Below are 13986 nucleotides of genomic sequence, written 5' to 3'. Positions count from 1 at the left end.
GGCGGGAGCCCGTGCCTTTAGGGAGAGCCCTGCGTGGGAGCCCGTGCCTTTAGGGAGAGCCCTGTGTGGGAGCCCCTGCCTTTAGGGAGAGCCCTGCGTGGGAGCCCGTGCCTTTAGGGAGAGCCCTGTGTGGGAGCCCCTGCCTTTAGGGAGAGCCCTGCGTGGGCCTTGTGCGCCTTTTCTGTCACAGAGTGACGCTTTAACGCCTTTTGGCCTTTAATACTTTTCTGGCACGGCTGTGTGCCATGAGATGCACGTCACTGGGGTGTGAACAGCAGGGCAAACGCTAGCGACAGGTACAGATGTTAAGCCTGACAAAAGTGAGGTAGCACGATTACCTTGCCGGCAGGTGACGGTTTGTTGGGGGTTTTTTGGGGGGGAGGACACGGATGTGTGGCTACAGTCCAAGGTTTTCAGCTTCTGCTGCATGTGTAGCACTTGGGGAGGCTGTTTCACAGGGGTGGCTCCTCCAGGTAGGGGTCAGTTGCGCCAATAACCGCAAAATAGTAGCACGTTACAGAAGAGTTGATGCTCTTTGCGGTTAAGCTTCTGGTTGTTCTAGTTCCAGTGTTCTTAGTCTGTTGTTTTTTTCTTTGCAGCGATGATAGTCTCTTCGTGTATGACTGCATCAATGCGGAGAAGGTGACCTTAGGAAATAAAGGGTGAGAAAATCTGCTTAGGCAATCCGCTGTTTTCCTAGAGGGTGCATCTCCTCCTGAGGTTATGTGGCAGGGAAGATAATACAAGTAAGTCACGGGATTACTCCTTGATCAGGTGATGGCTAGGTTGTTTTTGCTAACCCTGATATATAGGTATGTATTTTTTTGTTTCTGTTTCATCCCAAAGGGCAGACCGTACACCTTTTCCTTTTTTAAGGAAACGCCAGTAGTATAATCAGTGATTCTGTATGACTTTTTTCAGTCAAGATGTTTACAGAAAAATGCTACATTTTCTATAGGATCATCAAAGATGATTAGGAAAAGAACACAAAACGGTGGGGTAACTCCTGCTTCAGGTCTGTTCTCTAGGTCATGAGATTTCAAAACCTGAAAAAGTCTTTTTCTTAGTTTAAACTCAACCACTGGACATTGTTTTACCTCTAGCCAGTTTTACTGTTTCCCCCTAAATTTGTATCAAGATCTGCTAGCACAAACCCTAGTGTTTTGTTTTTTTTTTTTAAGCGGGTAATAATACAGGGCTTAGACTTTATGTCAGTTTCCTTATTCTTGGCTTTTTTCTTTGCATTAATGTTCAAGTTGGCTCAACATTTTAAGCACAAATAAAACTATTAGCGTTGTACTTTGTTCTTCATGATTCTTCTTGGTCATGTGAGAACAACCTTCTCTCCTTAAAGGATTTCAGTAACTCTTAGTTGTGAACTGTTCCCCTTCTCTCTATTAGGCAGGATGGAAAATCAACAGATAAAGGAAGTGATGATATCCTAGCTTTTGCCTTCTCCCCATCAGGAGATTATTTAGCCGTGACAGATGACAGCAAACGTCTGATTCTGTTCCGTACGAAGCCTTCCTGGGAATGTGTTAGTGTCAGGTAAGGAAGCAGGGTGTTGCGTATCACTTTGTTATGGAGTTATGGCTGATTAGTTTAGAGTTATAAAATAGTAGTACTTGGGATGTTGCCATTTGTTACCACTAAGCTTCCTCTTCTTTTTTTTTTTTTTTTTTTTTCCTCCTTGTACTTGATCAAACAAATTTAATGTTCTTGGGAATTCAAAGATACTTGTCAAGAAGTGATGTGTGGTATGCCCCACACCAAGAATGGGAGCGCAGATGTTTATATCATTGGCCAAGGAAAGGATAATCTCTTTCCTTATGCCAAAAGACTGTATTTGCATCTTTAAGAACTGAAACTTTACCCACCCCTAGTGAACACTAAGGTTGGGCCTGCAGGAGCGATACCAAATGGTTTAGTGAATGCACTGTCTGTTTCCGTTGATTTGGAGGAGAAGATGTTTTGGGGAGTTTGTGAACTCTCTTAAAAGCATATCTTTAAAGACGCTGCCAACACTGTTTCCCTTCTGTAGTATGGTCCTCTTGAGAAAACAGTCTGTAGCTGTCCACCAGAGGTCCTCCAGTTACAAGTTTTCTGCTGCTGACTATGACAATTGTCTGTAAAAAAGAGGACCATGAAGGACGTCCTGAGAAAGTACCTCAGCACATGATGCCTCTGCTTCTGGTGGTCTCCGACAGACGTGAGGCCCTGGTTGCAAAACAAAATGGAGTCTCCGTCAGCTTGGCTATGTGTGTAGGGTACATAATGTACCTTTGGTGGGTTAACCAATGTTGTAGTAAGTAAGTAATCAACAACAAAAACAGAAATGGCAAATTCTGTTTGTTCTGTCTTCCCTGCTGCCCGGCCCTGTATGTCTTGCCTGTAATATGCCATTGGGTAGTTGTTTGATGTTTCAGTTTTCTGCTAGAAGATCATCTAGGACCACAGCTGGATTTTTTGGGAATGTTGCTACCTCCTATTAGGAAACTGGGAATACAGGCAAAAGGGTCTCTGCATGAAAAAAAAGAATGCCAAAGTTGAGCTGTGTGATTTGTGTTGGTGTTTTGTGGCAAGCTGTGTAAAAGGTTTCACACGGTGCTAGCTTTTGTAGTCAGCGCATTTCAGACAAGGGGAGTTTTTGAATCTTTGTGTTTAAGATCAAAGGCAGTACAACAAACTTGGAGCAAGACTTGTTGGCAAGGTAACCTATTTTGAAACTGTGCTGTCTGAGCCTGCAATGTGTTAGTAGGCATTCTTGTCCTATATGTTTTCCCATTGTTACGGTGTTCCTTTAAACAGTCATTAAAAAGTATTAGAATTTCCGTCTTCCTACCAGAAGTACAGTGTATTATTCTTTTGTCTCCAGACTGTCACTGAATTTCAGAGTAGGTGAATAGAAATGTCCATTCCCTATGATCCCTGGTGTCCACAGTCCTATGTTAACATGCAGGACATAGAGGGGTTTGGAAAAGAGGTGTTATGAAAAGAATAACAGTAATAGCAATAGCTGTTAAGTTGCAGAAGCATTCTTCAGACTAAGTGATTAAAACTTTTTAAAACTCGTTTTCTGACATATATGGTCCTCACCTGAAAAGTTGTAGGAAAACCATTACCTGCTACACTGGCAGCTGGAACTTTAAGATATTGGCAGATGATGAGGAAAAGTCAGAGTTCAAGTTCAGGGCTTTGCCTGGACAACGTACCCTGAGACTGTGGCTCTCTGACTCTGGATACGAGGAGGAAGAGTCCTTGAGGTTCACAAGGAAGGGCTTCCTTCTACAGTACGAAGTGGCAACTGGAGAAGTAGTTTCAACCCAGTTTTTAGATGTGTTGCTGTAAAGGACTTTTACTAGGAGAACTCCTGCCTTGTCTTTTCTTTTCTACATGTTTAACATGTATTTTCATAATGGAGAGTGCAAGAAAGTTTACCAGCTTTCTTTAGAGTACTGGCAGGCTGCCTAGGCAAAATGCTTAGTTGAGAAAGTACCTAAGCAAAATGCAGGCATTACAGCTTTAATGGTCCCTCCTTTTTTTCTTCCCCTCCCACCCGAGTCTTTGCCATTGCATGGTTTAATCATTTAGTAGGTCTCAAAAGTGCTATTTTGGCCCCATACCCTCCCTTAACATTATTATCATTGCTGCCATTTCAAGAATGTTGCATCTGAGAGCTTTTTATCCAGTCTCTTGGTCTATTTAACTGGGTCTGAATCCAGACTTGCTGAAGCTGCCATCCAGAGCTGTTCAAACTGTGCCATTTTTCTTTCAGGTCCGTGAACAGGAGATGCACTTCCCTGGTTATTACAGCTGCAGAAGATAAGATTCTGGTTGCAGACAAGTCTGGTGATGTCTATTCTTACTCAATAACAGAACCCCAAGCAGATGGAAAACTTCAGCTGGGTCACTTGTCTCTGATACTGGATGTGGTAAGTATGCCTTGTGTTCAGGTCTTTCATTGTTGCTCTCATCCCAGATTTGGGATTTATTTCTATATATAAATGAAGTACGTGATCTGAGTTTGTCTGCAGAGTTCGGTAAGGAAACAAGCTTACAAGGGTTATCTGTTCTAGGAGTGTGAGTATTCAAAAAGTCTTCGTGTTACAGTCACAGCAGACTTGGCGATGGAATGTATATGGGAATGGACCCACTCTGTCATGTCAGTTGAGCTCTTCAGTGTCATAAATTTCTTTCTTTCTAGGGTACAGTGGGACTTCTGAGGGTACCATTGGAGCTCAGTGGCTTTCACTGGACATGGTAGTCAGTGTCGCTTGTCTTAGTGAGCGAAAAAGTTACTGTCATAAAGATTTATGCTTCTGTTGTTGGTGTAAAAGCGTGGCTTAATGCTTGCACCTGCCATTCAGAGTCAGGAGAAACAGATAGTTTACTGCTTATCTTTTTTTCTCCTGGTTAGGAAGAATTACATGAAAACAAGCATTGAACTACTGGGCACTAAAACTCTCCCTTTACCAACAGGCGCTGAGTCCTGATGACCGGTATATCCTAACTGCAGACCGAGATGAGAAGATCAGAGTCAGCTTGGCAAAGGCTCCTTATTATATTGTATCCTACTGTCTGGGACACAAAGAGTAAGTTTGTTGTGTGCAAAAGTTATTGTGCGCAGCCCTTCACTGTGCCTCAGTAGAAATGATTGTCTCCTCAAATCACTTTAAACAATAGCTAGGTCTATGTTAGAATCATGGAATAGTTTGCACTGGAAGGGACCTTTAAAGGTCACCTAGTCCAACCTGTCTGCATCGTGCAGGGATACCTTCTACTAGATCAGGTTGCTCAGAGCCCCGTCCAGCCTGACCTTGGATGTTTCCAGGGATGGGGCATCGACCACCTCCCTGAGCAACCTGTTCCAGTGTTTCACCACCCTCACTGTAAAAAATTTCTTCCTTATATCTAGACTGAATCGACTCTCTTTTAGTTTAAAACCATTACCTGTCCTATTACAATGGGCCCTATAAAAAAGCCTGTTCCCATCTTTCTTATAAGCCCCCTTTAAGTACTGAAAGGCCGTGTAAGGTCTCTCTGGAGTCTTCTCTTCTCCAGGCTGAACAACCTCAACTCTCTCAGCCTGTCCTCACAGGAGAGGTGCTCCAGCCCTCTGATCATCTTTGTAGCCCTCCTCTGGACCTGCTCCAACAGGTCCGTGTCTTTCCTGTGCTGAGGATCTTAGAGCTGGATGTAGGGCTCCAGGTGGGGTCTCGCCAGAGTGGAGTAGAGGGGCAGAATCACCTCCCTCAACTGGCTGGCCACAAGAGACTCCACAAGAGCCTGGAGGTTGTTACTTCAGGATGGAGTCTACCTTAGTCTTAGGAAGGGGAGTCTTAGGAAGTCATTGTGTTTTGAGCGGATGCTGATCTAATGGCATCTCAATGCAGAGCTCAGACTTGGAGGTTCTGTGGTAATACAAAAAAAAAAGGCTGTATCAGTAGGAAGGATAGAGCACTCTTTCTGCCTGGACATTAGACTGCATTGAGCTAGAGGCTGCACAGTGGTGCCACAAAACAGGTTCAAGGAATCACACTTCTTAACATAGTTACCTGGCCTTTCTAGGAGCTGAGAAAAGGGACTCGGTGTTTTTCTTGAGCTTGGTTCTGTTGCTATGGGCAAGAACGCCTAAGTAAGTAGAAGGATCTGTGGAAGGTGGATCGTAGGGGATATCCCTGTAGAAAGATGATGTGCTGCGGTGTTACTAAGTCTAGTAAAATGCAGGGTTCACTCGGCATAGAAACAGGAAAGATGATCTTTCCCTTCCTTTCCTTTTTCCTCCATCCTGAAGTGAAGGTCCTTCTAATTACAGTGATCTGAAGAGTGGAAGGCAGCAAAACAACCTGCTAGCCATACTGATGTGATTCAGATGTGCTCTGACTTGCTAGGAGACTGGTAGTTCTTTTGGTATAGGAATAGGGGTTGTCTTCTAGCCCGTTTATCAGGACTTCCTTTTCAGCCTACTGGAGGGACTATACTTTCCCTTTTCTTCTCAGTAGTCCTTTTCCCATGAAGAAGACTCAAATGGCAAATAGACTTCTAAAAGACTTTTCCCTCCACATTTTGCTGCTTAAAATGTCTGTCAGTTGTGGTATTTTCAAAGTCTTTTGACTCTGCCTTCCACTTCTATGTGGTTTTTGTGGGCTTTTGGAGCGGTTTTTTTGTTGTCGGTTGTTACGGTTTTTGAGTAGGGTAGGGGGGTTGTGCAAGGTTTTTTTTTTTGTGTGGCCACTGCTACATTTTGAAGTCCACAGTGACAAGGTAGCAGAGAAGACGTGACCCTGCATAGGGTTGAGAACTCACGTAATTCTGCTTGTCTGGCCGCTGAGTTACTTGGGGATAACAACACCCTTCCAGGCACGTTCTTCCATAAGATGATGCAACATGGTGCAGTCAACTCATTGTATCAGGAACAAGAGTTAAAGAAAGACGGTGTGAGTGGGGAACTTGAGATATGGGTAGCAACCTATCTCAGCTTGCCCACCAAGGTGTTTTAATAGAGCATTTAGGACACAGATTAATTTGGAGTGTCAGTCTGATTTTAATAACATCATTTCATAGTCTAACCTGTATGGAATTGGAATAGTATAAAAGCAAGAGACTACTCGTGTTAAAGATCTAAGTAGTCTTTGATCAGGTCAGTTCCTATAGCATATTTACAGAGCCATGTCTGATGTTTCTACCTGCTGTGTACACAGTTGTACTTTTTAATGAATAGAACTCGATGGTCAGAAAGACACTTTTAAAAGGGGGGGGATGTGTCTGCACAAAGAGTTGATTAGTGGCTGCAGAGTGGGAGGGCACTTAGTGTAAATTGATTGAAATATATTTTAAAATTCAATATTTAAATTAGGACTGACTAAGCAAAGGATTACATAAAGCAGTTATAATTGTCTTCTTTCGCACTCCTGGATTTTCTTCTTTCAGTGGGGTGCATGGTGATTCTTGCTGGATCTATTACACCTGCATGCACTGCCATTACTGCTTTTTCATGAAAGTGTGTGTTACAGCAACCAAATCTCTTCCTTCTATTTTTTTTCTCCTTCTTTTTTTAATGGCCTTAAAATTATGCCGGCTTTCAAAAGCAAGATTCGCCCACTTGAGTAATGTTCTGCTCAGTCACTATGTTTTAAATTGCTGAGCTAAAAACAAACTAAGTTCAGGTCTTCATTACTCAGCAAGGACAAGTCATGGTAGACACAGCAGTATTGCATGCCTCTGAAAAACAAGGTTTCTGGCAGGATGTAGACACTGATGGTAAATTGCCACATGTTTGTTTTAAAATTTTGTAGATGGCTTTTGAATTATCTCCAACTGTGATGGGAGAGATGTGGTACTCTGAAAGCTGAGTCATCACTGTTGTTGTGTTTTAAAAGCATCTGCTGATTCATGTTTTTAATGTGCATCATGAATTGAGAAAGGGTAACATGCTACTGGAGTACATCTGTCTTCATTGGCATTTTTTGGTCTAAATGGCAGTGTTCTCAGATGGGAGGAAGTCAATAGAATTCCATGAGTGCAGATGGGGAAATATTCTTTTTCTCTATTAAGTAGCAAGTCAGTAGTTTGTTTAGTATATATACTATATTAAGTATTGCAGACATTTTTTTTTCTTCCTTCCAATTAGCTTGATGTGGAGAATCTGTTTGTTTACTATAAGGTTCTCTTTAAAATTTGTGTTTTCTCTTACTGTGTGTGTTTAAAGACAAGTGTCATGCAAGAGAGTTCAACTTTTGACTATTTTCCCTTCAGGTTTGTAAGCAAAATACTGGTAATACCCAATTATCCTGATCTGCTGTTGTCAGCTTCTGGGGTATGTATTGCAATTTCTTCCAAAAAAAGTATTTTTCTCAAAAATTTAGACTTTAAAACGACTATTTGCTTATGTTTCCCCCAAGTTGCTTGGGATACTTGGAATAATCTCTCATGGTTTACAGCATGCCCTCTCTCCCTCCTTCCCCCTTTTCTCAGCTTTCTGTTCAGTGTTCATCCCTTCTGTTGCTAGATCATTTAAGAACTGTTTACTGTGTTTATAGCAAGGCTAGCTTTTTATTAAGATCTTTGGGATGGAGTAATCATGAAGTCCTCAGTATTTCTTAATCATTAAATCTTGCCTTGGAACACAGACAAGCTTTAATCATTGGACTATTAAACAACTTTGAAGTGAATGGGTATTTTGCCAGCCTGCCATGATAATGAGCATCTTGAGAATGAATGGCTTTAGAATCACAGAGCTTTTAAGATGAGAAAATTGTTCCCTCTACACCCTCCCACTTGCTTTCCCCTGTGAGACTTGTTCTGAATTATGTCCTTGTCTGTATGTCCTCATAGTATGTCCAGTGCATGTTGTGTAGAGATTGCAGTGCAGTGCTTACACAATGCTTGGATGAGGACTGAAGAAGTGACTGTTCCCTCCTTTCCCTTCCCCCAGTCCTTTTCTTAAATTGAAGGCATCCTGCTGTCACACCAGACAGGTACAGAGTGAGTAGATGAAGTTGGTCTAGAAGAAGGGAAACAATATTCTTTGTTTCCCAGACTGCCAAAACTGCATAGGAAACAAATAATGTGAAGATTTGAAGATCCTAGTGGTTTTAGCATTTGGTTTCAGCTCCTGTTCTTGCTTCCCTGAGGCTCTTGTCTCTTGTTCCTCGAATTCTTTAAGCAACTCCAGTGTTAGTGCTGTGTGTGGCTGTGTTTCATTCTTGGAAAATGCTGTTTGATGACTCTTTTTCCAGAGAGGTGTTTAGCTTTTCTCCATGAGGTTACTAAATCAAATGTCAGTTTGGGTGATAACAAGAGTAGGGGTGGAGAAGGGCAACCTGAAAGAATTGCCATTAAAATGCTGAGCTATTATGCTCAGCTAATAATAATGCTATTAGGGTCCATGTATTACTGTGCTATTTGAAACGGACTTGAAATGCACTCCTCCAGCTACCCAATTTCCACGTCAGATGGAGAATTAAAGTTAGCATGATTAAATAATTTAGAATGGAGGGGAAAAATTATGTTAATTAAAATGCTTTATCTGCAATTTGAGGTCTTAACTAAGTGACTACTTAGCAGCTTCTGTGGGAAACTCTTCAGGGAAATAGGATTTAGCTGAAGGCCACGAGTGGCCTCTCTTTTCCGAGGTGCTGTTAGTAATAGGCTTATGTCCACTTCCATCTGTCCAGGACTCGACTCTGAGACTTTGGGAGTACAAAAGCGGAGAAGAAGTGTACTGCTGTCATCTAGATAGCGTCTGTGGGCCTGAGACAACCAAAACTGACCAGGTACGCCCATGTGTGTTAGTGCTTTTGCTATCCTCCTGATCCTTGTGACTCCCAAATGTGATTGTTGCATTTTGTTAGGAGGCCCTCTCTTCTGTTGGTGGCTTTGTAAGTTATGTGAGATCCAGAAACTGCTACAATAACCTGGGATTTCAGGAAAGGAAGAAAGTCCCTGAAATCCATTCCTGTGTCTTGTGTGCATTTCTAAAAAGTGCCAAGCAGCAACCAAAAGAAGCTGTTTGTAATTCTTTCCAGATAGAAGTTCTGCACACTGGACAAAGTCTTCACTTGAAAATTTTTGCAAAACCACAAGCACCTTAGTCTTTTAGCCAGAAAATACCTTGTAGCACTGGAAAGATCTAAAAAATCACTCGTTTTAAAAAAATACTTAAAATTTCAAGTGTTAAAGTTGCAATTTATCTGAGCAAAAAGAAGCTTTGTAACATTTGTAACCAGTCACCTGCTATAGTAGTGCTCTGTGGAGTGGAAACACTGGGCTTGTTCCTTTGCCTAAAGATGGACAGTATCCAAAATTAAAACGTGTGAGTCCTGCGTGACAACTGAATACCCCAGGAGCTCTCCTTAGCTTGCAGCCTGTATACGAGTGGTGTCATACGTACGTGTTTGGGGTGCTGCTGTGATTTGGGATGCCAGTCTGATGTGAGCAGTGGTTCTGGTAGTACTTGATCTCTGGTTTTGTTCTTTCTTGTCACAGAAATTGGCATCCAACCTGTTAGCAGTGAAACAGCACTCATTCTTGTCCCTGTTGTGTACCTCATGTTAAGCTAGCTGCTAACCTTTGGGTCATTTAAGAGTTGTTCATCTTACCACCCATCCTGCTGGCTGTGTTTTTCATGTGAATCTTGTAAAAACACTTCTTTCTCTGAAGACCACAGCTGTCTCCCAGTTGTTAGGTGACTGGGAAGCCTGTAGCCACGCATGGCTCTTGAGGCAAATCCACTGCGGAATTCATATCGAGGCTGGAATTGAATTAAAAAGTTCTGTCTTTCCTCCCTTGTGTTTTGTTGTGGTTTTGGCTTTTCAAAGTGTGTTGTGCCTGGCCTCTCCCAGCAGTCGTGAGCCATTCCTGGGGATCCTCAGAGATTCTTTGCTGTCTGTGTAGGTCTGGCCTGATCTCGTTAGTGGGATTCCCAGTTACTGAACTGGGAGGACAACCCATGGAAGGACGAAGCTCCTAGGGGCAGACCGGACAACCCAAGGTTTTTTCTGTGCAGAAGACATCAGCAAGTTGTTCTTTGTGTTGGAGTAATAATGTGAAACTTTGTGTTTGTACATAAGCCCAGGAAGGCAGCCACGTGCATTGCAGCATTCAAAGCTTAGGTTTTGGCTTAGAGTTCCTGTTAGCAGGAATTCAGAGTAGTATCTATATGGACAATTTAACCTGCTCCTGAACTTGAAAGTATACTTTAAAGCGCACCTGAGCCAGAAACCTCTTGTACACATTCACAAGGTCTCTGGCTCATTTCAGCTTGAGTCTAGTGCTTGAAGTCTTTGAAGCAGCTATTGCCTTTTTTTTTTCCCCACAAGCAATAAACAGGTGTACCAAATTAGGTGACAAACCCATCTAGCTGGTATCCTCTTACAGTCGGGGTGCAGCAGGATTTGAGTGAGGAAGGGAGAGTTAAGATTAAGGCAAACGTACAAAATTACTTTACCATGTATAGCCTTCTGGAAATCAGTGGCTCGGGGAGTTTCAAAGCCAAAGTGTTTTATCGTTGTGTTCAAAAGTAGCTAATGAGAGTGCTTTGTTGAAGCAACGTGGTTTGACAGCCATTGAATCCGTGTCTGCAGTAATGTTGCAAGGCATTTCTTTTGGAGGAAAGAATGGCTTTACTTTAAAATACTAGCTTTATTGGACCATTGAGGGCTAGTAAGCAACTAGCTGTGAAGTGGGGAATAGTACTATTAATTTTAAAAACATGACAATGCTAAGCCAGTCTAAGCAACTAGTAAGATAGCTTACATGTAAATTAATGGTGCTTGATCTCACACTAATCCTAACTCCATTGCTTATAAGCAAGTTTATCGAAAAATAATATTAAATTATATAATAAACATTGAACGTAGCATTGGATAAACTAACCAATGTTAGGGGAAAAAAGCTTGTTGCTGCAAGCAGGAGCTGATTTGAAAAATAATCTCCAACTCTTAGTTTTTGAAGGGGTTTGAGTGAAGTTTAGTAATACTTTCCTTGTCTGCTAATACACCTGATAAAGTCCTTTCCACAGGATGCTCTTTTTGCTGATGGAGTCTCTGTAGAAATTTGGGGTGCCCTTTGACTGTTTGAGGAGTCTCTAGCTGCTTTCCCTCGGTGTGAGTAAGCAGTGACAGAAAGGGAAAGCCCATAAACTGTGGGATAATAATAATACAGTCAATAAACTGTATTCCTGCAGTTTAATGGTGGTCTTGGAAGCCTTAGGCTGGCCTGTTCCTTGAATCTATGGAATTCTGCTTACTGCCCAGTCTTACAGGTGTTTTAAAATCTGTCTCTGATGACACCAAATTGGGATGATGCTTGAGGGGTGCAGAAGACTCAGTGGACTTCCAGAGTTTGTATGTACTTGGAACAGTGATCAGGCAGTGTCCCAGTGATTACAGACAGATAAACAACAGATTTAAACCTTAATGCAGTGCATTGCCACCTTTCTGCTGTATTGCTACATGGCTGTCAATATGTACTTTTTTCAGAACAATTACTGTCTCACTGGCCAGCAGGACCAAAGGGGAAAAGGGGACTTTTGTTTTGCTGGCATCATCGTGCTAAAAATGCCAGAGATGACATCTGGTGGTAGTATTTAGTCGTGCTGCACATCCAGGAGTATCAAAGATCATCTTCACAACCTAGTGTGACATTTGTAGTCTGAATTTAAGGGAACAATCTCTTGAGTCAGCGCTTTGTAGATTGTAACAAGCATGCTGTCTGCAGATGACTCTGGCAGCCAAGATCAGATGGGGATATGTGTTGCATTTCATTTTTACCACTGATAACCACTGTGAATGCACTGAAGCTTGAGACACAACTTGAAGCACATGATAATGGAATCCTCAGTAAGGTGGGTCATGTAAGCACATAAACGTGGGCTTATTTTGCTTGGCAGATGATGAATACATGTCTGTTTTGGGGAATGTAGGAGTGTTTTTAAGCAGTGTAGCTGGTTTCAGCTGAAGGGTTGCAGATCCTCAGTTCATTTTCCCCACTAGAATGGGAGTAATTCTCTTAATTTTGTAGTGCTTTATAAATATTTTTCCTGCTTTGGAGCTTTCACCTCATCTGATACTCTTGACAGCAGACGCTTGTTTAAAGTCCAGAACATGAATTGCACAACTCTACCTCAGTGCTCCAGTATATTAATTTTTCATAGGGTCATCTCTTCTCACAAATGACCTCAAAAGTTAATTTTAAGGCGTTGGCAGGCTGATAACAGTGTCATATAAGTGCTGAATAAGTTTAGAGAGAGCATCAAGGGAACGTCTGTTTATCACAGATTGCTCTTGTAGCTCTTCTTTAAGTTAACTGATTTCATAGGCTTGTCCTTAACAAGACACTGCTCTGGGGCTTGCATTCGCTTTGCTGATTGTTAACTTACCCACATATGGAAAGAAAAGAGCTTGCAAAGAAGATGCATTTTCTTGTCCCTGTCCAGCTGTGAATAACACTTGATGCAAATCAAAAAAGCCTCCTCCTCCCTCCTCCAGTGAGGGTGGGGGAGAGCTGCTCCATACTTCCAGTTCACAGAACCCTTTGTCTCTCTGACAAAGCCCTCAAGCTGTGTAGGTGGGCACTTCCCACTGCTGCACTTGCCCAGCATGTTTGTCATGAGACAGTCAGAGAGGCAGAGCTTTGTTATTAGAAATATATATCACAGGTTCGTATTTTTTTTAATATAAATATGTCTCTTGGCTTGTTCCCTTAAATGTCTAAAGAACCCACTGGTGGTTTACAATAGGAGCTGTCAGTTCTTCTCTAAAGCTGTGGTGTAAATGGCTCCATACTGCAATAACTACATTTAGACGTACTGGCTACAGAGAACCTTTCTGATTCAGCCCACTCATCCTACCCAGTATTTGGAATTGTAAGCATTTCTTATGTCTGTGTTAAACAGGGGTCCTGGGTCCCAATGCTAAATATGGACTAACAACTTAGTACTTCCGCAGAGTAGGAAGAGATTAGTCCCATCTGTTCCCAAGAGCTCTGAAACATAGCATCCTTTTGATAATGCTTTTTATAAAGGGCTCCTCTTCTGTCCAAACAGGCAATCAAGTATGCGAATGAAAAGTGTGTGCATGCCCTTGCTTTGGCTTCCCCCCCATGAGATTGTATCACACAATGGACTTTATTTTTTTGCTCATGTGCTGGAGATGCATTGTGTAACCCTGGTTTTCAGCTATATATATACACTAGTAATTAGCTTTCTTTCCCACAGTTGATTTATCTTTTAGTAGTTGCATGGTGTACTGTTGACAAAACAGTTAGCTTCTGGTATTAAACTTACTGACTTGAATGTTTGGAAGCTGTACAGCTTGTTTTGCTTTCCTACATTGATTGCAGAATTCTGAAACGAGCACCCTGACAGTGCCTATACCTCAGCTGGTAGCTCAAAGGGTAGAATCCCATGGCTACTCCCAAATTCAGCTTAACCCAGTGAACCAGAGGTTCTGCCTAGTGACCCGTGTTGTGTTAGGGAAAGGAGTG

General features: G+C 42.1%; 1 protein-coding gene across 3 annotated transcripts in view; it reads left to right on the top strand.

The window, feature by feature from the left end:
* Positions 1-20: 20 nt before the first annotated feature.
* The window catches only part of WDR4 (WD repeat domain 4), a 21389-nt gene continuing 7423 nt past the window's right edge, over positions 21-13986 (top strand). For 2 of the 3 annotated variants that reach the window (XM_035896468.1, XM_035896469.1), the window contains exons 1-6: positions 21-662; positions 1402-1548; positions 3776-3932; positions 4480-4592; positions 7756-7816; positions 9177-9275. In XM_035896468.1, the coding sequence (XP_035752361.1) occupies positions 529-662; positions 1402-1548; positions 3776-3932; positions 4480-4592; positions 7756-7816; positions 9177-9275 (711 nt within the window). In that variant the 5' untranslated portion in view covers positions 21-528. Of the gene's footprint in view, positions 663-1401; positions 1549-1788; positions 2310-3775; positions 3933-4479; positions 4593-7755; positions 7817-9176; positions 9276-13986 lie in introns of those variants that run through there. The other variant, XM_035896470.1, reaches the window with a different exon arrangement.

The sequence above is a fragment of the Egretta garzetta genome, unplaced genomic scaffold (genome assembly GCF_000687185.1).
Source record: "Egretta garzetta isolate BGI_Z169 unplaced genomic scaffold, ASM68718v1 scaffold45, whole genome shotgun sequence".
Taxonomy (NCBI): Eukaryota; Metazoa; Chordata; class Aves; order Pelecaniformes; family Ardeidae; genus Egretta; species Egretta garzetta.
The sequence above is the reverse complement of the archived record's forward strand: the minus strand, read 5'-3'. Positions and strand labels throughout refer to the sequence as shown.